This window comes from Amblyomma mixtum, chromosome 3 (genome assembly GCF_055824585.1).
Source record: "Amblyomma mixtum isolate Tamu chromosome 3, ASM5582458v1, whole genome shotgun sequence".
NCBI classification, from domain to species: Eukaryota; Metazoa; Arthropoda; class Arachnida; order Ixodida; family Ixodidae; genus Amblyomma; species Amblyomma mixtum.
In genome coordinates this window covers 198,895,512-198,919,691 of record NC_143014.1, presented here as the reverse complement: position 1 = coordinate 198,919,691, position 24,180 = coordinate 198,895,512, and the positions used below count along the sequence as shown (strand labels likewise).

The following is a 24,180-nucleotide window of genomic DNA, read 5'->3' as shown; positions in this document are numbered from 1 at the left end:
GGAAAAACTTTTTACGCCCTGGCGCTTCTTCTGTTGTGCTCAGTAAGCGTACACAGGTCGTGGCTGGTCAAGAGGCCAATTTACATACCCGTACGCGTGCCATGTCTAGTCAGGAATAAAATCGCAAGGCACTTCATGCCTAAGGCCGGCCTAGAGATTGGCGCTGAAGATATTAGAAGAAATTGTGATGCTGCTCTCTGCCGTTGGCTTCAATATAACAGCTCATACACCACCGAAATAGTTTGCTTCGAACATCACTGTGTCTGAACGTTTCGGAGCGAATTCTTCTTCGTCATAAGAGACACATTCACGATAAATTTGTTTATTTACGTTCTGAACACTCTAATTGTATTGCAAGGCCTCAAAAAGAAGCTCTTTTTATTCAAGAAGCGAAAAACAAAACTGCATCTATGATTACTGCATTGTAGAAATATTGCCTAACTAAAGCGGCATGCCTAGTTTGACAATTCACTGCCATCGGGTGAAGTCGCAAGAATGACTGATAAGTCACTTATGATCAAGATTTGGTGGTTTTCCCCCTTCGGGAGAGTTTTTCAGACATAGGTGCAGCGCTGCGAGAGGACAAAAAAATCCATTAGAAACAAGGCATGAGAACGTTCGAAGCCGCCTCGATTAAAATCCTTGTACCTAATACTCGCATTCCCAACTTGATTGAACATCTGCACAACCAGACTGTGCTGTACTATTATCAGCATGAAACTCTACGAAATTTCGCGATAGGCTGGTCCTCATTGGTTGCCCAAGCTTGGCATCCAGGTATATGGACACGCAGACACCATTTCTTACCCACGAAAACTTTACGATCTCGGTCGTTCTAGAGTAAGTTTCCGCCAGCGTTATACCTTCAACTACTTCGGTCACTTTCAAAGACAGTGAAGAACAGCCCCGAATATTCTCAATGAGTAAGCACTACCTCCCTCAAGAATCTTGCGGCGTCCCTGACCTTGAGGGTGCGTAAAAAGAATAAATATTGCCGTGACTGGGATTCGAACCCGTGGCGACGCGAACAAATCATCTTCAGTGGCCACTGCACGAGAGCACTGTGTTATCGCCGCAGCCGATCATGCTGCATTGCTCATCGCCGTCTTCATAAGTGTCCATCTGCAGCGCAAACAGATCAGATCAGGTTAGCCTCGATCAGAGCTTTAGCTGAGTCTAATATCGTCACCCATCGTGCCGACGACCCAGCAAAGAAAGACTATAAGCCAACGAAGCTAAACACATACTTTCACACGTCTACTCTGTTTAATTGCGTTAAAACCCTACCGCTTTTTTTTTTATCTCGTAGTCTCCACTAGCCGTCTGGAAGATATTAGTGTGCAAATAGCGCATACAACTATAGCGATGTTTGCGCAGTACAGCCATACAGCCACGTAGGCGTTGCATGCGGTGTTGGGTTGCGTCTTTTGCGAGGAGTACCGACACGAGTGCTCCCAGTGCAGGTCACATCGCGCAGATAAGCGGTCGGCCGTGAGGGGACTGATAACTGGCACTCGACGGGAACGGCAGCGGATGACAGCACAGGCAGTTCCCGGAAAGCACGCCAGGAGCGGGCTCGCTGGATGCTCTAACATCGGCCCTGTCGCTGCGCCGACGGCTGCTGTCATTTATGCTGCGGCAACTATCACCGCGAGGGCGTTCCTCAATAAGCAACCCTACTGCCTACCTTGTCTCATTTATTCATATTTGCAGCCGGCCGGAAATCCCGTTGGGATGTAGTGTCTTGTCCCAGTGTGAGCGTACTTCCGACGGATGAGCGCGCATGACTACTCATCAGTTTTTGTTATTATTAGTCTAACGTCCTGCGTGGACCCATAATAGGGCAGTACAGTAAGGTTCTGGAGGTGGGTTAGTAACATTTAGGCATTAATATTCAGAAGAAAACAAAACGCATAAGTATTTAAATCTATGTCTTTGCCTAGCATATTATTACTTATTTTATATGGAGAAGTAAAAAAAAAGTACACGCTCGCTTTCTACTGAAGGTTGGGTGAACGAATTTTTTACGCTTATTTGAATTTCCATCTGTCCACACTAACAGCTGTAGGCCATTGTCTTCCTGCAGATATTTAAACTTAAAGTCGCATTGTTGATTGCCCTGTACAGTACGAAGTCGGTAGAAACATCGTAAAAGATGGCGTAAAGCCTCAATTAATACCACTGATCTGACACAAAACGTTGTAACCTTCACCCCTTGAAATTTCAGAACCTTCACCCCTTGAAATTTCAGAAGTGAGTACACACCATTTATACAATACAGCAGCCTACTTAATGCCAGGCAAATTATCCTCAACCTGTGCCAATAAGGTTTTTGTCTAACTGGTAACCGTAAAACCCCAAAATAAGAACAGGTATACACTCCTGCTTTTCCTTTCCTTCAGTTAAACCCTGGTGCTTGACACTCTATGGCCGGATTCATCCTTCCGCCTTAAAAATTGAACGTCATGCTCTTCCTTCACTTAGGTATATAATTATACCTCGTAGAATTATGCATAACCTTTTCATGTTCGCAAAAAAAAGGGAGAAAGGTTCAAATGTATTAAAAGGTGTCCTAACTGAAACGCTGGCAAAATAAAATACCCTGAATGATGACAATTAATAACAAATATTATAGCGTAAACTATGTAGTTACAGGCTTTTGACACATTGGAATCGACCAAGCGTGTAAGTTCGTTGCCTATAGGCGTTTTTTTTCTTCTTTAAAGCACCTTCAAGGTCACGTCTTTTGGAGAACTTCGTGATTTGAAAACAAATCATGAGAACGACATTCACACTGCGCGATTGCACAACATAACTACGCTGATCCATGAGGGTGCAGGACATTAGGTCGTACGCAATAATCAATCCGTACATTTTACATTCGAAAATGAGCAGCAATGAGACGCATATAACAAATCGCATCCGGCATTATAACTTTAAATACCTGTAACGTTCAACGTCTACACTTTAATATCAAACAACATTGTTACGCATTACAATATATGTATTTTATCGCTCTTGACACTGGTGATGACGCTGCGTTGAAAAAATTTGAGTGAATAAACAAGCCAAGCAAGAGTTACTCTTGGCAGCTTCTATATACTTCCGTGCGTATTGCGTTCTTTCCGCCTTCACTATACATTAACTGCTCAACATTAAACCTTGACTGTTGGCGGCGATTTGTTAGAAGGACATGGCGATAGGCTTGCAAAAATATTGTCGACATTGGCTCGTGGAGCGTTAAAGTGAAAAAAGAGATTGAACTTCCTATTTTGAAATAATAGGAACCTTTTTATGGCATCCGTCATGATACTGCCTTCTCCAGTGCCCGAAGTATTTCAAATGTACCTACTAAGTGCGAGCAAAGTGCGCCACATGGAGTGTGAATGTGTCGTGCGATACGGGACACTGTTCACCAAGGTGCGCGCAGTTTCTGGCCGAGATATCCGGAGTTCCTTCTTGTTTTGTATTTTTATGGAAATAAAGAAAGCAGTCTTGTGACGTTATAAAAGCAACTGAAAGCTAACAGGCACGCCTTTTGAGCAGATTTTAATATGGTCACTTGAATGCGCACTACATTCGGAGTGTAGCAGTACGTATACGTAAGGTCCAGCGTCCCCACCGACGCTGCGCGTCACGCGCATAATGTCCAGAAGTAAACGTGACGATCTTCTTGCCGACCAAGAGCAAGAGGCACCATGGGCTTCACCTCTCGACAGCAATTCAGCAGAGTTCCAGGCAGTGCCGCTCGTGCTGAGCAAACGAGCTGATCTTTCGGTTCGCTTCCTTTTGTCCTCGTGACGCTTTGTCCGCCGTCGGTTGCGTGAGCTCTTCGCAGCAGTTTCTGCATCTGTCGGTAGAAAACTGCCGCAAACTATCGCGAATTGCTTGCATTAGGATACGAAGCAAAAAAAGGAAGCTCACTTCAACGAAACATCACATTCAGAAGCAAATGAATATCACAAAACCACTCCACTTGCCTTGGAAATTTTATGGCTGCAACAAAGCCTCAGCTTAAAACAGTATATATAAAAAATTGATACTCTAGTTTAAACGCTGCTTTGTCGTGCGCAGGTACTGAGAGAAGGACAAAGTTGCCGTCTGTGCACGAATGGCAAGAGCAACAAGTTAAATCATGAGGAGACAAGCAAGAGTTGCCTGCCTGGACGAAATTATGGCACATTACTGTACCTTTATATTCATTTCGTCTCACCATTTTTCTAAATTCCCTGTGCTCAATGTATTCCATCTGGAGGAGGTCAGAGCTTGTAGGGCATTGTTTTTATGGGAAAAAAAATATAAGCGACCAGGTCCATAGAGCTTCTCTTATTGCGCCGCTCCAGGAAAAGAAGGAAGGCATGCAGAGACAATGGTTTCGGTACTGCTGTTACAGTGCGATGCAGCCAAGCTGCTGGCTTTGTAACTCTCTCGATCAAATAAAATTGTCATAGCAATGCTCAGACAGGTCTCGGTCCTGTCGAGCGTCCGATCTACTCTAGGCTGCACGTTTATTTATTTCTGCTTTTTTACTGACGCAGTCGCTGCGTGCTTGCTAGAAACAATACTGGGCGTTGTGCGTCTTTCGTAGTGGCGTCTTTTATGATTTCTTCGCGACATGAATGGTACTTTTTATGATATGATCATTCGTAATGCACTGAAACTGAATGAATCTTTTTTGTTGGAAGCAGCCTATTCATTTCTTTTTCAACGAAAAAGGCACCCATCTTTCGAAGAAGTTGGCAATGCCGCACTTTTTATTAGCGTCAATGTCCTCTAACTTGTAACTTATTGCGCATGCATTCCAACGCCTGCTCTTAGCAGACCTTTATGTACTGCGGTGACAAAAATATCAGCCTTAACATTCGTTTATATGCTTCTGTCTCTCCATACTATTCTTGTCATTAGCTTCAAAGAGATGGTATTATTTCAGAAAAAACACAGGACAGCATCATCGCGTAATGTCTTCTCTTGTACTCGCTTGTTTTTTTCATTGATTTCACCCACTAAATGCGGTCTTGATTTCAGTGCTATAATATTTTAATTAGGAATCGGCATAATGATAAAAGAGACCTTAGGAACTTTTCATCAAGAAGAACCTAGATGAGCGGAAAGCGCCTGGCCCAGATGACCTTCCAAATAGACTTTCATTATAGAGGTATGGTGAATGGCTGTATTAAGTTTATCACAGTTATTTATCAGTGGTCCCTTTCCACAGGTCTGTTGCCACATGACTGGAAGTTATCTAAAATAAAATCCCTTTTTAAGCAAGGTGATAAACAACTCATTCAAAATTATCGCCCCATTTCTCTAGCAAGCACATACTGTACGTTGCTAGAGCGTATGATTGATAAGCGCATCTAAATTTTTTGGATATATACTCAGTTCTGTCCACTGCACAACATGGCTTCAGGGAAGGCTTCTCCACTAGAACCCAACTAGCAGAAACAATTCATGATTTCGCCTCAGCTATTAATGACCGATGTCAAAACGATGCAAGATTTCTCGATTTCACCAAAGCGTTCGATACAATCTAGCACACTAAATTAATGATAAAACTACAGTTCTTATTAAATGAACTTATCTATGATTGGGTACAGTCCTACTTATCATCTAGACAGCAGTATGCGGTCCTTAACGAATTTCCTTCGGAAATGTTGCAAGTCCCGTCCGGTGTTCCACAGGGATTTGTTTGGGCCCTTTGCTATTCTTACTGTTCACAAAAGATATTTTAAAAGAACTCAAATGCAGGATCAGGCTCTGCTTCGAAAGACTGCATTTTATATAGTGTAAATAATTCAAAGCGTGATCAGCAACACCTTAACAGGGAACTAGAGAGGCTACTGGAATGGTGTGACACATGGCAGGTGTCTGTAAATTACAAAAAAAAAAAAAACTTCTTACCATGTAGGTGACTAACAAAAATAAACCACTTATGTTTCAGTACTCTTTCAATGGAGCGGTACTGCGTGTTACTGAGCACAGATATATTGGATTATATTTTGCAAGCAATGTGAACTGGGACCACCTTATCACATTTATTACAAAGAATGCATTGGGTACGCTACATTATCTAAAACTAACCTCAGATACCCTTCCAGTAGCACAAAGCTTTTGGCATATAAATCTCTTATACTTCCCATCATCGAATAAGCTAATGTTATTTGGGATCCGTTTACTGGAGTAAGTACTCATAAATTAGAAAGGGCGCAAAAAAAGGCCGTAAGATTTATCGTTAATAAGTACAGCATAACGTCAGTTTTTAACCTGGTTCTGAAAGTAGGGCTTATATCCGTTTCAGAAAAATACAATATCTCGAAATTAAAGGGTCATTGCAGAGCAACTTATCCGAGTATATTGCGCTTTAGTCTGGATAACCCACTAGAAATAGCAATAACTTTAATTTACTTCCGTTTCATTGCACGAAGGAAGTGTTCAAATATGCCTTCTTTCCGCGCTCTGTGGTAGATTGGAATGAACTCGATGAATCTGTTGTATCCCTGAATAATCTTGAGGAATTTGTTGCCGATATCGGGCAGTGACATGTTGCAGTAAACTGTTTTTATGATCATGTTAGCACCAACACAGCGTTTCACGAATGTTTGTTTGTGCTGTTGTAACTGTTGGTTTCTTTTTTCTGCTGCTGTTGTTGTGTTACGATGTAAATCCTACTCAGCCTTAACCGCTTCAATAAGTTGTAAATAAATAACTAAAAAAATAAATAAATAGAGAAGTGTTCACAAGACTTCTGAATATTAATATATTTGTTAGTTTTGCTCGCTGCCTTATTCAGTGATAAACGCTACGAAAATTAATCTACATCCGTAGCAAATCATAAAAAGCTCTGAATGCGTCTTTTCCTTCGGCAAATTTAATTAAATGTGACGAGATGGGTGTGAAAGGAAATGATTGCGCTCTGGGCTATTTACTTCTTAACAATAAAGTATAATAGAACTCAAACCCATCATTTCAAATGATAGGTCATACCAAAGGCTTGAAAAAAACAAGTTACCAAATTTACGATTTGAATGCCATCAAACCTTAACAGATCTGTGATTTCACAACTTTCCAGTTTACTGTCATTTGTCTTGCGTCAAAAAACAAACGCGGGAAAGATGTATTTGCCAGTTCGCTGCCATATGTATTTCCCACTTCGTCTGTTTTGTATGCAATATCGGTTGTCCTATTGCTGTAATTGTGCATTATAGCTTTCAAACGTTGGTCTTTTCGTAATTCCCAAAATATTGTGGTTTACAATACAAGTTCATTCTTTTCGTGAATTGCCAGCGTAACATTAGACGTTCACTTCATTTAATTTTTATGTTCTTTGCCTGCTCCTTGTTGACAGGACCCGAAGCGCCGTAAAGCCCTTGGTGACATTTCCTCAAGTTCTGTGAGAGCTATATAAGTGGCCTCTCTCTGGAAACATAACTGGATTGTCGCGTGTGACGTCTTGAAAGTACGAAACATGTTGAAAAAGAAATGCTCTGACGGTGCAGCTTCACGCCACTGTAATGCAAAAACGTTCGGAATTGCCTTCTTGACCCAGTTAAGCATATGATGCTTGTGAACAAAACGGCACGTACTGTACATGCTGAGCATAACTAGAGAAGGCGCCTGCTTTGTATTCAAGAGCCCATACAGCCTTATTTCTGCTTCAAACACGAACAAGAAAAGTAGTGCAAGGTCTTTTCCTCACTTCGAAGTGTGCTTTTGCAGACAGCAAGAACAGTTGGCTTGACTTCAGTTTCGAAAGTAACCATTGTTTGAATGCCGATCTCCCCTTTTTCACAACGGACTGCAATGTAGAGAATCCACGGGTATAGACCGCATTTGTACAATGATATAACTGCGATTCAGTGTAAATATATTTGCGCTGTACGCACGGTTTTGCGAGACAACATGTGTGCGCGGTGTGCCTATTGTCACTCAGCGGTGACAACACGTGACCCAACCATGCAAGCATAAGAAATTTGGCAACTCAAGATCCCACACAGTCGCGCTCACAGTTAGATGCCATTACGAATGTGACTAGGACATTTCCTGATGACATCCATGAAGATGAAGACCCGCCGCGGTGGCTCAGTGGTTACGGCGCTCGGCTGCTGACCCGAAAGACGCGGGTTCGATCCCGGCCGCGGCGGCTGAATTTCGATGAAGGCGAAATTCTAGAGGCCCGTGTGCTGTGCGATGTGAGTGCACGTTAAAGAACCCCAGGTGGTCGAAATTTCCGGAGCCCTTCACTACGACGTCCCTCATAGCCTGAGTTTCTTTGGGACGTTAAACCCCAATAAACCAATAAACCAAACATCCATGAAGAGCGCGGCATGTAGGCTCATGTTCGTGACTAAACCGTAATATGTGCACCAAGAGATAGTAAGACGATCCGGCGTAAAGCAGAATGACTCGAGATCTGCCACCCACCATTACTGTAGCAGAGCCAGCGCTCTTTCAAAGTAACTTGCTTGCTTGCATGTGGTTGCTTGAAGGGAAATATGAAGTTTCTTAGCTAAGGAAAATGCCTAAATAGCAGCCACCGCGGTAACTCAGTGGTTATGGTGCTCGGCTACTGACCCGAAAGACGCGGGTTCAACGCCGGCCGCGGCGGTTGAATTTCTTTGGAGGAAAAATTCTAGAGGCCCGTGTACTGTTCGATGTCAGTGCACGTTAAAGAACCCCAGGTGGTCGAAATTTCCGGAGCCCTCCACTACGGCGTCTCTCATAGCCTGAGTCGCTTTGGGACGTTAAAGCCTATAAACCAAAACAAACTAACCAAAATGCCTAAATACTCTGGGACTCGTCAGAATGATGTCGCACCCATACGAGGCTTCCATGCGGGTGGGAGAGGCGGCTCGTATTATCTGCCCAGAGCTAACAGTAGCTGTCCATTTCGTTCACCAGCACAAAAAAAAATTATAAAAACGTGAACAGCATAGCTGTCCTCAATCCAGCATAGCAGGCTCCCGACTGCTGGAATTTGTGACTCGGGAAACCTGTGCGCGTTGCGGTAAAACCAGTGCAGGCGTCAAGGAGAGACGCATAGATAACCGCGGAGAGACACGTAGACGACGGGGCTTTTTCGACCGGCTTTCTGGGCTTCTCGAGATCAATTAAATGATAGACATTGCTGCTTGTACTCTTTGTTTATTGTTTTGATTATACGAGGTAATATTTACATCACGGCATCTCGTATCCACCTTCATTTGCTATGAAGGTTGGCGCCCAATCGGCAGCCTTCACGGACACATTGCACTAAACGAACAAAAAAGACGCTGTCGCGCCTGTTTGTGCATGCTGGATGTCTGTGTTGGGACTTACCGGACTAGAAAACCTTGACCTGGCGTTCTCTCGCTGGTGCAGATCTGCCTTCACAGGAATCTGAAAAAGAGGTAATTATATATCTTCTGAAAGAAATCAATCTGGGGAAGAAAGTCTGATGCAATTATCGGCAGTCGTACAGGCGCCTGAACAACAAGACGCCAGATCCCTTAAGAAACGCTGATGAAGTCAAGCAGCTTTCATTACGACTGCTGCTGGATACAGTAATCACTGACACCGCGGAAACAAAATGTCCCTTGTAAGGTACTTTTCTTAGTGTCCCTTTTTATTCTGAGTTGTCATCCCGAAGATTGAAGTATCCTTGCCATCTCGTTTCCGACTCGCAAAAGGATACGCGTAAGTATATGTTACTTTTAAAATATAGCTATTTGCTCAAAAGGACCGACAGAAACCTACTAGTCGGTCGATATCCGTTATAGAGCCTGGAGAACCCCTCTTCGTGCTTCCTCCTTTCTTTTATCTTGACAGATATGTTCATTAACGTCACGCTTTGCTTCTGCTCAGGGTTGCTCCACTTCCGCGATGCACCTAGATTTAATATTTCGCTGCGTTGTCACCAACATGTTATGAGAAAGATTTCTAGATTTAATGTTTAGCAGCGTTGTCACCGACATGTTATGAGAAAGATTTCCTCTTAGCGAACCTCTGCACTGAGACGACGGCGCACTTTCGCGAACTTTTGGCACAGTAACTGACTAACTATGAGCTTTCCCGCTTGAGCCTTTGAAACTGCAATACCAGCTGTCCCCTAACTCTACCAAACATGACGTATGTGTACGACTCCTTTCGGTATGCAATGCGAAGCTGTGCAAGATTATGCCGGAGCAACAGTTCATTTCTTCATAGAGTTAGCAAGCCAAGTCGAACGTGAAGCCATAAGAAATATGCACAGGTAAAAACAGTATACAAAGCAACAGTTGTTCAACTCCAAACAAACAACTATTCTGTTTTGTTTTTGCATCCAACTTGAAATGGTAAAAAAAAAAAATGGAGGGGGCACATAAGCTCCACCTTAATGGTATATGCGATAGCGGTAATGGGTTAATGTCCGTATATGCAGTATTAGTCATTGTCCACTTAACATGCCTATATCCCTGGGAGTACTCATACCACTCCTCGCGCAGTGGTTAAGCGATACGCTACTGACCTGCAATGGCAGGCGCTGCCACCGGTGGGGCTTGTGTGAACCAGGTTGCCCTTCCCGAGCAAGCCCTCGCGACCGATCACTAATGTAACGCCACCTGCCACGGTGAGCAGTTTGCTCACAGTCCGGTGGGCAGGTTGTGAGCACGCAGCAAGGTTGCGCTTCTCTGGAGACTTTGTGCTCACGATGACGACGACGCCGGATTTTCTGCGATACGAGCGTCTCAACACTATCGCGTTGAAATCACTCATTACAGATAAGTTATTGTGGAAAAAAATTGTATGCTTCTCACTCGTACTTAAGAAGCAATAGATGGTTGCGCCGCCGCGGTGGCTCAGCGGTTATGGTGCTCAGCTGCTGACCCAAAAGACGCGGGTTCGATCCCGGCCGCGGCGGTTGAATTTCTTTGGAGGAGAAATTCTAGAGGCCCGTGTACTGTGCGATGTCAGTGCACGTTAAAGAACCCCAGGTGGTCGAAATTTCCGGAGCCCTCCACTACGGCGTCTCTCATAGCCTTAGTCGCTTTGGGACGTTAAACCAAAACCAAACCAATAGATGGTTGCATATTGGTTAGGCTTTATGTTTTTTATTGCTTATATTCGCTGCAGTTGTGCGCCTGCAGCCCTCCCATTTCATTGCAGTGTGGGGCTTCAGGACATTAAAACTTGCGCCACTGTTTCCAAGCCATACCCACCACCTTTTCCCAACTTGCACTTTACTTAAAGCTGACGGGCGTTCACAAAACCCAACATGACGTTCCGAGAAGATTCGAGGACGTACACGTTTTTCAGCTCTATAAAATTAATCTGGTTTTTATCTGAAGCTCAAAGCCCCATTGGTTGAAGGCTTTTAAGCCTATGGAAAACCATTTTTTTGACACAAAAATCATGGGATCGAGTCAGCTCCTTTCAGCTTTCGTCGACGAAGCCCTTTCAATCGTTTTGTAAGCGCCTTGTTCTGGTAGAAAGAATAACGACAGCACAAAAAAAAAAGAAAAAGGCAAGTTTCCTAGCACCGTTCGAGCACGTATATACCTCGCAGCTCGCTACCATATCTACGCAGCTGCCATCACCGAACCGAAATCCTCGCTTCAGTGCAGGAAAATCGTCTCGACAACGCTCCAAAACACGGGGCGCCCAAGACTGCCGGCGAGCACACAAAGCCCTGTCACCAGGGAGGGAGGGAGGGAGAGAGAGTAAAGGCAGCCAGCAGCGGCAGCTCTGCGCGCGCCGGCTTTATTTGCAAACAGCGCATAGGAAATGGGCATTATGTGTGCGCGGGTATGCCGTACAGCCGAACCAGGGGGAAAGGGGGGAGGCTCGCGGAGCCCGGTGGAGCTGCCACATCGTCGGAGAAGGGTCTTAGGCGGGGTCGCGTACAGCCACCGCGGCGCGAGCCGGGGTTCGGCGGCGCTCCCCGTGCGCGAGGAGGGGGTCAGCTGAGCAAACGAAAGTTCAATAACCCCACCTGCGCACTGGTTTCGCGTTCGTCGCCCGGGAACCGCTGGGCGCGCGCAAGCACGCAAGCACAAACGCACGCGCACGAGAACAGGCTTCCTCCGATCTGCCCCGCACGCCGTGCGAAAGACCGAGGCCCCTGGTCCAGTTTCCCTTCCCCACCGCGCCAACCTTTCTTTTTTTTCTTGCCCGAGTCGGTTTTGTGGTTTCTCCCGTCTTCTTCCACCCGAACCCCTCGCCCCCCCCTACATAGTTGCCTAGCTCGCGTTCCTCGTTGCTAACAGCGCGTGCATCTGCCGTGCGATGGGAAACTAAAAGCGCGTGTACACCCGACATTGCACTATCACCCCCCCCCCCCCCCCCCCCCCCCCCCGGGGATCGCCGGCTTTTATCCTTAGCCCCTCTTGGCGCTCTTGTTCAGCCCCGAAATAAAAACGCTGTTCGCCCGTCGACAACCACCGGGGTGTGTTTGATGACCTTTGTGCTCTTTTCCGAGCCAATTTGCTCTCGTTTTTTTTTTTGTTGTTGTTGTTCTCAGACAGAGGGGTCAAGGCAAGGGACAGGCGAACGGGAGGCGTCGATCTTGATTAATGGATACGGCTGATCCACTTCAGCCTTTTTGCTGCTGTCGAGATTAACAAGGTCCGCTCGGTAGAAGTGCACAAAATCGCTAACTGTGGGACACGAGAAAATATCGAACGAAAGCACTGGCGTGCCCTTCAGAACTGCGCGCACATACAGCGCGATAAATCTTATGTAAATTAATTTCCGGCATCATCTCATATGTTCGAGAATCAAATGGCAACAAATGTAATTCAGCCCGATGACAATGCGGAGAACATGTTTAAATGCCAACATAAACAAACGATCTGGTTGGCACATCACATAGGCTGCGAGTCGATTGTATGTCGGGCTCCTGGTGTTCGGGTTAAATGATTTTTTTTTTAATTCGGGGGGCAGAAATCGTGGCTATTTTGGGGGTTCAAATTCGGGTAAAAATGAGGTATTAAACAAAGGCTTTCATGATTCTAGTTTCTCGGGTTATTTTATTTTTTCCAGCAAAAATAAGCCAGTGTTAGCGCGCGTTAGTTCAGGGCCTATGTGCGTTCATTATTTTCATAAACAGTCCAGAAGTTGCGTTCTTCCAACGCCCTGTTTTTGTCGCGCTATTTCATCCTATGAAACTCCGTACCAACTAGCCCAAGTCACCACTCTTCTAAAGATTACAGCTATTCCGTAGAGTACATTACCATCCCCGTTTGCAGCTTTTACGTGTCTCCACTAGAACTTCGTCGCCTTCCTTTGTACGTTGCGAAAATATTCGGCGTCGTAGTGGCAATTTGAAGAGGCCAACAGCCTTGCAACAGGACATCGTTAGCGTGGACAGTGTGGGACACAATGGCTTCTCGCTTCGAAGACGCACTTTTCGAACTTACCCACAGATTAAATCATGCCTTGAATGGCAAGTTTTGACAGAATTTTAAAGGCACAAGCTAACTGGAAACGCCGCTCTAAAAAAAATTAAACAAGAACATCCGCTAGTTTTCCTGCGGTGCGTTAATTCAGGCCTGGTACACTGGCGAACTGCACTCTAAGGTGCATTTTCGTTTGAAAATCGAGTTTAACCCGATCTTTACGAACTCAGCTCGGGGTCTAAGTGCCGGGTGAAGCCGGCTTTTACTCGAAAAAGAAGGGCCTGACTGTATACCGCAGTGCCTCTGCGTCCTACGGGCTTGAATTCAGATCTGAAAGTTCAAGTAGCCGTTAATTGCAAGGAAAAATATCTGGACGATTATGTTTCCCATTCATTAATTTACCGCAGCTGTTGTATGTTTATGCGGTTGCCCCTCGTCTTCTCGAGGCACGCTCGCGGTGGTGTCACGGCGCGGAAGTAACGTGGACGGCTGGGAGGGCTCTGCGCCGGTCGGCTCAGTTTGCGTTGACGTCGAAGCGTAGCTTCACGTGACCGCGCGGTCACATGGAGCGCTGGTCATGACTGGTCACGTGACCAGTCGTGCTACTACATCAACGAAGATGAATACAGCGGAAATGATGTACTAACAGCTGAGCTCTTAAAAGAAGCTCGCACTTAATGGCCTCTCCTGGAGGAACGATGAGACAGTGGTATCTACCGCAAACCCCTATCCAAGAAGAGCGCCCTTCGGGGGCTCACCAGAACCACGTCACCACACGTAGCATGTTCTCCAGAGGGCCCCCTATTCGGTCCCACATAGAACCACCAGAAATCCCTCTTCCCGACCAAAGTGGCTGAGTCATGTGACCGCACAGGATAGATGGATGAATGTTAGGAGCGCACCCTTTGAAACAGGGTGGTGGAAGGTGCCAATATGATAGGTATAACAATCTGTCAAACTTAACGGTATTATCTGTAAAATCGGCTTTTTTTCAAATATAGTTTTGATAGACCTTTGCGTTTCATCAATTTTAATCCTGAACTCGTATCCTTTCGTCACCTCCCTGCTTTTGAGCCACCACTCTTCCAATAGCTTTTTGGTAACGTCTACCGTAGATTCATTCACATAACCTATGTTACCTCTAAACACTAGGGCCTCAGGGAAAGTTACTGTGTCTTTACCGACATCTAGATGGATGCTGCCACATTCTAGTAAAGTATGTTAAATTGTTTCCATTGTTTTACCATGAACTCGACATGTGTCATCATCCTGGTTAAATTTCCTTTTACAGCCTCGTGTTCTAAGACACCCTGATCTCGTTTGAAAGAGTACAGGGCATTGCCACTAAAGTTATTAAATTACAATTCCTTCCTGAAGTACCTTTTCCATATTCTGTACAGGTCTAAAGTCTACTTTTTTTTCCATTAAAATAATCCAGTTTTTACCTTCTGCATTTTTTACTTCTCCGTTAAAGCTCTTACACCGCTGTATTGGTTTCCTGCATTCTTACTGGTCGGTTTTCCATTCCTTTTCCGCAACTATGCGTCAGCGCACCTCCTGCACAAGTATTTAAATGCCTCAAAGGGCCCATTCTCTACAGCGCCCTCTTAAGCTCACCTAGATGACGGTGTTGCTAGGTTTCCTTGATTGCAACTCCGCTACAGGTGTATCGTTACAAAACGCGTGCGCATTATTCTCTTCGCAAAGGGTTTTTCTTCTCGGTGTCCGGAAAACAGCCGTTTACTACGCAACGAATTCTGCAACGTGAGAAAGAAAATACGTTGAGGTTACTGTTGGGCTCTGTCTCTATGTCAAATTCACCGAAGATTCTATGTTGCGAATGTGTTTTTAACTATCGGAACGCGTAACTGCGCGTCAGCAAGAGCTGCGCCCTCCGGTACTACCGCGGTCTGACCTTAAAAATTCATTGCAAGCGCGGCTGCGAGCACGTGCCAAATAACCTCATCCGCCGCGTGTTTCTTACGTCAGTAGCATGTGCGGCGACTCATTCGAAGGGTCTGCCGAAAGGTTCTGTGACGCCACGCAAACCGGTTGCCATACGCGCGGCGGAGCGACCTGGCATGACAATCGGGGGGAACGCTCCGCCGCCCTCCCTCACGAGGAAGACCAGATCCAGGGTCTATCGGCGAGATCAACGTCACTGCGGGCCGCTATGTCGTCAATCCGTGCTGTGAGTCAGCCACATGCTGAATCACAAAGTTCGCGTCCCTGCGTAGATGCAGCTTGCTTTCCCCGATCCAGTATACCGGAAGAGTGGGAGCAATGAGATTATAGGAAGTAAAACGGCTGGTCTGCAGGTGCCTCGACGATTTCCACTTTGAGTGTCGCTTATGAGCACCCGAGCAATCGAGGCACTGGCGTGTGGGAGATGCTTTGGAGGCCTGCGAGCGATGCGCTCTTTCGCAAGTGCCACCTGTGCTCGGCGCCTGCTCGGAAGTACTGTTTGAGGCACGTGTGGCCAACGAGACAAGGAATTTAGCCAAAGCGCTTGCACTCATCTTGAAGCATATACGTAGGCTTCTGAGTGCATTGAAAGGCAGGCGCGGGTGTGTGTAGAATGGGTATCCAGGTAATGAGTCCAAGGGAAAAGGCACTGAAAGCTGACTTCTCCGCACATGCCAGCACGCTTTGGTAAAGGACGTCAGAGCTGCCCTGGCCTCATAACACCGGACCGGACAATGTGGACCAGGTCCACACTTTCAGAAGTAGGTTGATTGCTTGAAATTGTAAGCGGCTGTTTTACTGAATGATACGTATGTAAATATAGTGAAGTCTGGGTGTCAATGGCATGAGACGGCAGGAAGTGGCGAGAATTACCTAACGTATTTTGTACGTTCTTTTTTCCTGAGTTGGTAACTCGGAGTTTAGGCATATTGAAAGATTTCAACGATAAACGTTCAACTTTTCACGCATCCAGGCCGCATGGTGATATACAGCGCACAGCTCTTTTCTATGAGCTTACGGAACGACCAACGGCGAAAAGGAAACACAAAATGCAAGCTCAGTATAGGAAGGGGTTGTTTCGCTTTCCTCGACCGGTGCTTCGGTATCTGATAAGAGTGTTGACTCAAAACCCAAGGTAAAATATTGCATCCGCGTTCACACTGGAAATCTGTGTTTGCCCATAACTATTAAAGGAAACGAGGAGGAAAAAAATACGCGGATGTAGTAGGCCTTTCCGGAAGAATACGTTCGCTCAAAAAAAAAAAATAAAGAGAAGGCAGAGACCGCACGATAGTCAAGTCTCTTCTTCGCATCGTCGCGCAGCGGCCGGACGCCGCTCAGAATCGTGCTTGTTTTTCGACCTTGGCGCGTGACGTGAGCGTCAAGGCCTGTTCTTCTCGGTGCGGTTTCGGAGCGAATCTCCGGCATTCGCCGCGCAGCGGTCGCTTCTTCCCGTCGCCGCTCGCTGCTGCTTCCCACGGGCGTCGCGCTTCCTCGGTTGACACACGCGACCAGCGTGTTCGCCTCGCAACAGCGGCTCACATTTACACAATGCGACAGGCGTCGCAGCATCAGGTTCGCCTGCGACGGCGATGGCGCGCGAGGCTTCATCGAACGGGGAGCGCGTCGCTACGCTCTGGGCGAAGTTTTTAACGTTGTCTTCATTATGCAGCGTGTTTCCATCGTAAAATAATCACCGAAGATGATGTTGATATCTAGAAAAACAATTGTAACACTTAATTTCTATCTGATGAGTGCCAATTACACACAGTTGCGCTAAAGCGCACGATAAATGTGGATGTACACCGTTGCTACATTTCGCCTTTCTTGCCTTGGTTTGCGTTGACAGCAATGTATCGGCCCCTCTCCTGTTCATTCATTTGTCACTCAGTATCATTCGATCGTAAAATATGTACTCTGGAAGTACAGCATCAGTAAAAAATGTGCAGGACACTTCGCGAATGCGCCTAGGAGATGATGGGCTGAATTTTGGGATTTTTACAGCAAACTATAGCGAATTCTACAGCTCTAGAAAGTGATAGGAATGGACTCTGTCACCCTTCACAGCCGTACAGCTGCAAACGCATTACAGAAGCTGAAATGCAAGGCGTGGAAACTGCGGGCGCAAAATTACGGGTAAGCGGTGTATTCTTCGCCAAACTGTTTGCGAATGCAGCCATCAACGGCTGATACGTGATACAGCGAACGTTGGCATTGTATGACAACGTTGAAAAGTGCCTGCTTTTGGCGGCTCTAGAATATATGCGAATATCACCCGCATTCTCACGGCTCGTATTCGGAGTATCCTTTTAGTAAAAAGCCTCCCAAAAGGAGCGATACAGAGCCAAATATGAGTAAGGCAGTGCCCTCTGAGTATCTCGTTGCGTCCGTTCACGTCGCACACATGCTTTCTGTCGGAAGGCAATCATTGGTGTCACTTTGGAGAGAAAACTGGAGCAAAGGCAATAGTTGCGTTGAGGAGGAGCTAGGCGGACGCCAGTAGTTTCACCGGCAACAGGCGTCAGTTCACTCGGGGTTAGCAGTAACAGTTAACCGCTGCTTGCGGGCACCAGCGCATGAATGTGACACTTCGGACTGCAGTATTTGCGGAAGTGATAACAGGTACTCCGTCAACCTTTGGCACACGTCACCGAGTAACAGAGGAAAACCCTCGGCGGCCCGTGGCAAAGGTTCTGTCGCGTGTGTGCGTGCGGCTGAGCTCGTGTCTGTATCCGTATCGCGCTTATCGAGGTCTTCTCCACTGAAAGGAGCCTCCAGCGTGTGTTTACTGCAGGTTTGCTACTCATCCGCAGGTAAACAGCCGTACTGTGCCCACAAGGATATCGGGACAGAAGTTTTAGCACGTGCACACGGACCTCACAAGTCTAGGAACTGCTTCTTCCCGATCATCAGTCAGCGCATCCAGGTTAACAGCTATGCGCAAGAAGTGCGCGTCACGGGAGCCCAACCGCGCGCAGCGAACATGCTGTTCAGTTCCGCGCCCGACTGCCTTCGTCACTCACTGTCTCTAGCGGCAATTTGAATGCGCTACCTGTACACCGTGCGGTACCTCCTTTGTGAAAAGTAACCCGGCACAGGTGGTTTGTTTCTTAGCCGCGTAGCGAAGCACTCATGGCAGCCCTTAAGCTATGAATCTGTATAAAGTGAGGCGAGCCCTTGTATTCAAGTTCTGACACCTTTCGGCCCTGAGGGGTGCCATAAAGGCTCCGTTATGCGGTTGAGAAGCAAAAACCTGTTGCTCGGTTACTTTTGACAAAGGGGGTACATCCACACGCCATGCAAGCTTTGATAAACTGCTGAGGTGAATGACAGAGGTTAGATTGGGGCTAACGAAAAACAATTGCCCTGCCCGCACCGTCTTGCGACACAACGGGCTGAGGTAAATGACAGTTGAAAGTAATTGCTGCTGACTTTTTTTTGCTTCTTTTGCTTTTCTCGGAACAGAGCTAAGAACGAAAAGAAACAATGTGGACGCGAGAACACATTGATACTCAAATTTTCCTTCAAATTCTTCATTAAATCTATACATTTACATACGCAAGGAGGCATTCAGTGCATTAATAATGCACTAAAGTGCCGAATAATTATCGCTGCTTTAAATAGAGTAACACCTGTGTCATCGGTCATGATAGCGGCTGTTCAACCGGGCACAGCGATGTTTCTTCTACTGCTCGACACGAAAGAAAGAAAGCGAACAGAGATCCTGCTTTCGCGTGTTTGTCGACCTGTTTGACTGCAGAGATAGTGTGTGAATAGCGCACGAATCGTCCGTGATTAAGCCCTGCCAGCGGTTTCGCGAAGACGACACGTGAACTCGTTTGCTAGCTAGACTCGACTCAGAGTGCAATGACCGATCCGGGACGCTGTCAGTGTCACGAGTCTGTCTAGCCGCCCTGCGCGGTCGGCCGCCCTGAATCACATGTTGTCTAGGCAGCTGCGAAGTGACTTGTGCGAATGATATCATTGTTTTTGCAGCTCGATCCTTGCGGGTGCTTCGGGGTATAATTACTCCGTTTTCTTCCTTTCGTTTTTAAGTTGTGCTGGCTGTATGTGCGCGAAATCGTTTTGTGAATTCGACCTTGCAACGCCCACGATTGCTTTTGTGAGTCCTGCTCCCCGCAACGGTCGTTTCACGAGGAAAGCGGAATTTCTAAACCGTTAATGCATTTTATTCTTGCAACTAGGCATTTCTACACGTTACGGGCAACAGCGAATAATGTCATCCGTCGTCCAGCCGTTTAATGCTGAAATAGAGATATTTTTTCCCGCAGTATATGGGGCCCTTTGTTGTCGCTTCCTCGTACACTCATCACCAGCTGCTTCGCGGCCATCCGGCACGTAACGATGTTGACGCTCTGAGGCGACCGCACACGCATCGCGCTGCTTGTTTGCCTTCGATGGCGCCATGCTCGTGAAGACGGCGAGGAAATACGCGTCCGCGCTGATAAACGAACTCTGCTGGCAAGCGCCCATGCGCATCTCACGTACTTCTATAGGGGAGGTTCAGGCAAGTTTTGTTCCCAGCCTGCCTAAGGGCCGCCAATTGTAGGTATTGTCTTCATATATGCTCAGTGACTTTGCGCACCTGAGTCCAATATCAAGCTACAACTGGAGTCGATGAAGAAGAAAGGAAATGCGGTGAAAATATACGTGGGAAGACCGCTCATAATACCGGAGGACGTAAGATGTCGGCTTCTTGCAGTCGCGTGCTGGTGCCGTCATCCTTCTCAGCCGCATGCTCAGTGAGCGTACAGTCATGTCGTCACGTTTAGTATGTCTGGAGAGAAGCTTTTTTTTCTATATTCTTTTTTTCCCGCGGCGGTACTTCTGCCGCAGACTGGAATCTCCTCGATGTCTCAACCTGTAAGCGGCGCGAAAGGAGACGCAACCTGACTCCTATGCAAACAGCCAGGAGAGACGGCGTTTCCTTCTGTGTTGCTGACAAGTGCCTATTGTTCCTCGGGTAGAATGCCAAGGGAGTCGCTGACAGAGAGTCCAATTGCACAAACGTCAAACGCTCCTTCAGCCGTTACATAGAAACGACAGCGGATGAGGACAGCGCGGCGCTGTTCGAGTTTTAGCTTCAGTGCGCAACTACGACGTAATTTAACGGTAGGAAGCAGTCTTGGCTCCATTGCAGAGGTACTGTTGCCTCCATGGGTGCGAGAAATACAGCTTTCATATCTGTTTACACGAAGGACGGCGAAAAGAAAATATTGCGGGGAAGGATTGATTTGATTTCGCGAATTTTGTGGATTACAGCAACAGTGCGTCCATGTTGTAAATCGCCTTCGTTACACTTTCCCCTGAAGACCTTCGAGGTTTCTTGGCGCGCTTGTAATCCAATTCTCATGATGCTCGTACAGCACATAATTTTGCCAGAGAGGGCACGCCATTAGCACATTTTTTTTAACGGTTTTCAGTTCAGGCGCTAGTACTCTTAATGTTTAGGGAATTCCCGTTTATAAAAGGCCGATTTGCGCTCTTGCAAGTTTTCTTGCGAGCTACATTTTGGATCGCAGAATTACATGTCCGTAAAACGTTTTAGGGGAATCCCCCAAGGCGGAGTAGAATTACTCCCTTATTACATAATTAAATGTCCCGATTCCATGTGTTCTGCGAATATTTTTTTCCCGACAGTCACAAATGTATTTCAGAGATTTTCTGTTCATGTTGGGCGCGCTAGAGGCAAAGAACAAGCGAACTCTTCTTTCCTAGCAAAATCTGTGAACTTACTCTCAAACAAAGACGTGCTCAATCGTTCCAGGAGTGCGCACGACATTCAGACAAGAACACAAACGGCTGGCTATGAGAAACCTTCAATAGCGGCAGTAGCATCCTGCAACACTGACATGACACGCATGCTGCTCGCATACTGGATCGGCGGCGATCATAACACATTTTCAGGGGCCAAAGTTGATAGAAGTAATAAAACATTATTACCCGGATGAAGTAACTGAGCAAAGTTCTTGCTGTCCTCAAGACAAACTATAGCAGCCAAGGCAAGAATCGAATAGTACTGGGTCAAGACTGCACCATCGCTAGAAAAAGGGCCCTGGTGCGTTCGGTGCGAAAGGCATGCACCACCAGCAAACATGGCGGCGGACCCCTTTGTTGAGCGCAGCCGCTGTGCCAGAAGTGGAGTGGGCCGCGTACAGCGTCTCTCAAGGGCGGATCTCTTCCACGCGGCAGCGGCCCCCCCCTTGGCGGAGAAAGGGCCGAACGCGACCGACATCGGCCCGAAAACCCGTTTGAGCGCGCGGGGGATATCTTCGTAACCGTAATGGCCGCTGGCTTAGCAACACCGCACGCGGCGTTCGGGGGGCCCCGCAAAGGGTTCCAGCGGACGACGCTTTTGCGAAGGCAGCGGCGTTGTTGACGACCTCGGCGGAAGTCGCACGCTCTGGACGTGACGTAACCGGCAGCGTACGCCTCTCTCCCCGCAGCTGGTTGGTCTCTCCCCGGCACGCCGAGCGCGCGCGCCGCTGGAAGAGAAGGTCGCCGGCACGACTGTTCACGTGCACCGAGCGTGATCCGATGCGAGAGGCAGCAGCCGCGCGCGTTCCCCGCTTTTTATCGCCGGTCGAGGTGCCCGCGCGCCGCAAAAGGAAAAACAGCCTCCGCATGGAAGCAAGCGTTCCCACCGACTCGAGCAGCCCTGGGAGTACACGAAAAGAAAGCGCTCGGTCGAAGACATGGCACCACCGGTCCCGAAGAACGGTGCGGACTGCGCCGACGAGGCGTCCTCGTCCAGCCGGCCACGCATCGTGCTGCCCTGGAGTCTGCGCCAGCAATGCCTCGACGAAGTGGGCCGCAGCGTCTGGCGCTGGAGCAAGAGCGTGGACGAAGAGTCCGAGCCCGGCACCCCAGTCACGCCCCTGGCCGAAAACCCGTTCGCCGATTGCCCGCTGCACGTCAGACAGGACCTGCTCGAGTGCATCCTGGACGACGAGGCGCGCAGCCCGGCGGTGCGACGCGTAGCCGAGCTGCTGCTGGTCTGCGGGGTGGAGTCCTTCGACCTGAGCTGCCTCGACGACTGCAGCACGGAGGACCTGCAGTTCATCCTCAGCATGCTCCAGGAACATGGCGCTTCGCTGTGCCGGCTGACCATCTCGGGGCTCTGGATGTACTCGCCCGGGAGCGAGGAAATCGTACAACGCATCTTGAAGTCGGCCCGCAACCTCCGTGTGCTTCGCATTCAGGACATCTACAGGGACACTTTAGAAGTATTGGTGAGGTCATGCCCTTTGCTGCAGCGGCTGGAGGTGATGCACTACTCGATAAACGCCGAGGACATTGATGCCGTGTCCCAGGTCATCCAAAGCGAAGGTCTCGGGATCCAACGCAGCCTGGTTGAGGTGCGCCTGCCGTCGTCTGTGAACGGCGAAGGCGTGATCAACCTGATAGAAACCTTCCCCAACCTCCAAATAATCCGCTGCGTATACCTCGAGGCGGTGCTGGACAGCCTGGACGCCAGGGCGAGCTCGGGCCGCCGGGACTGGTGGGTCCGAAGGCTGAACCGCATCCACGCCCTGCAGAGCGGTCAGTCCATGGGATCAGGGAGCGTCGAAAGGTTGGTGGCATGGTTTCCTGCTCTGGAAGAAGTTGTGCTGCACGTGCAAGAGGATATGAACCTGAGAGAGTTGGCGAAGCTCACACGACTGCGTTCGCTTGAACTCAGGAACAGTCCGACGATACCGTCTTCGTACACAGATGATGTGCTGCCGTTGCTCGCTCTTTGTGGCAAACGGTTGCTGCGCCTCGGACTCGAACATTTCGACGTTGTCGATCTCGCGAGGACTGACATCATGTGCCCCGAGCTGGAATCCTTGTCGCTACGCTGGTTCATCCTGTTGGGGTGCGCAAGCCCGGCGCTAAGCTCGAGGGCGGCAGCGGCTAGACCGTTCCAGAACCTGAGGGAGCTGAGACTGCGCCCTCGCGTCGGTCGCACTGTGCCGAGGGAGGCCTGCGAGCTTCTCCTGTCGCACTGCCAGAACATCCGCCACATGGAGCTTTTCTGCTGCACGGGGCTGACCGACTCGCTGGCCGCTGTCCTGTCCAAGCGCAACGGGTTCGCTAGTCTCAAGAGCGTGCGGCTACGGCATGGCCACGGACTCAGTGCCAACGGACTACAGTGCTTCCTTTCCAGAGCAGCCAAGCTCAAGTTCTGGAACGCTGGCAAGATCACCCGAAGATCGTCATTAAGCGACGATGACGAAGAAAACGACGCCGCAGGCGATAATGCCGGTGATCGCTGACACATTTCTGTGATAAAATGCCGCTTTAAAAAAACTAACATTAGACAAGATGCCACATGCTAAAGGCAAGAAATGCCTCAAATTCAATGCAATTTTCGTGCTTTGTGACAGGATCTGTGTCGCTGTCTTTTGTCGATTTTGTGTTCCCAGTGATTGTGATCAAAGGCTGGTCATGTATTGTTGTTTCTGTGTGCCGCTGATAAATGTCTTATTATTTTATTCTGAAGCACAAATTTTTCGCAAATTTTATTTTGTCTCTAGTCTCTGCCAATCATGCATATGATCAGAGATCTTCTGGAAGCAGCAAGTTTTGTGTCATGTATTGTTGGCTCGATGCTTCTAACTCGTGTTGTTGTGTGTCCCATCTATCGAAAGGTGCACGATGTGCCACCGCGAATAAGGCCACAGGTCTGCCGTGCCAAATTGTTCAACGTTTTGACTATGTACAAACTTTGTCCTTTCTCACTCCAAAGCCTTGTGTACCGACTTTATGCGTCATATGGGAAAATTAATATCCCTACGGTCTTCAGTGTTTATATCCTCCAAAATAAATACATTTGAACTTGCTGTAATCAATTTGTCTT

General features: G+C 47.7%; 2 protein-coding genes across 6 annotated transcripts in view; one reads left to right on the top strand and one right to left on the bottom strand.

Annotated features, from left to right (window-relative positions):
• Window positions 1-24,180, bottom strand: part of Ddr (discoidin domain-containing receptor 2) — a 608,941-nt gene that overhangs the window by 401,910 nt on the left and 182,851 nt on the right. For all 5 annotated transcript variants that reach the window (XM_089582433.1, XM_089582432.1, XM_089582436.1 and 2 more), the window contains exon 3: window positions 9,316-9,375. The gene's annotated coding sequence lies outside the window, so the exon portion shown is untranslated. The remainder of the gene's footprint in view (window positions 1-9,315; window positions 9,376-24,180) is intronic.
• LOC149353260 (uncharacterized) lies at window positions 21,690-24,168 on the top strand. Its single transcript, XM_089582438.1, has one exon. It carries the CDS (start codon window positions 22,034-22,036, stop codon window positions 23,594-23,596), a length of 1,563 nt encoding a protein of 520 aa, XP_089438564.1. The 5' UTR covers window positions 21,690-22,033; the 3' UTR covers window positions 23,597-24,168.

Bases quoted from the DNA above. Each gene is read 5' to 3' on its own strand.
- LOC149353260 (XM_089582438.1), top strand. From the start codon at position 22,034: ATGGCACCACCGGTCCCGAAGAACGGTGCGGACTGCGCCGACGAGGCG.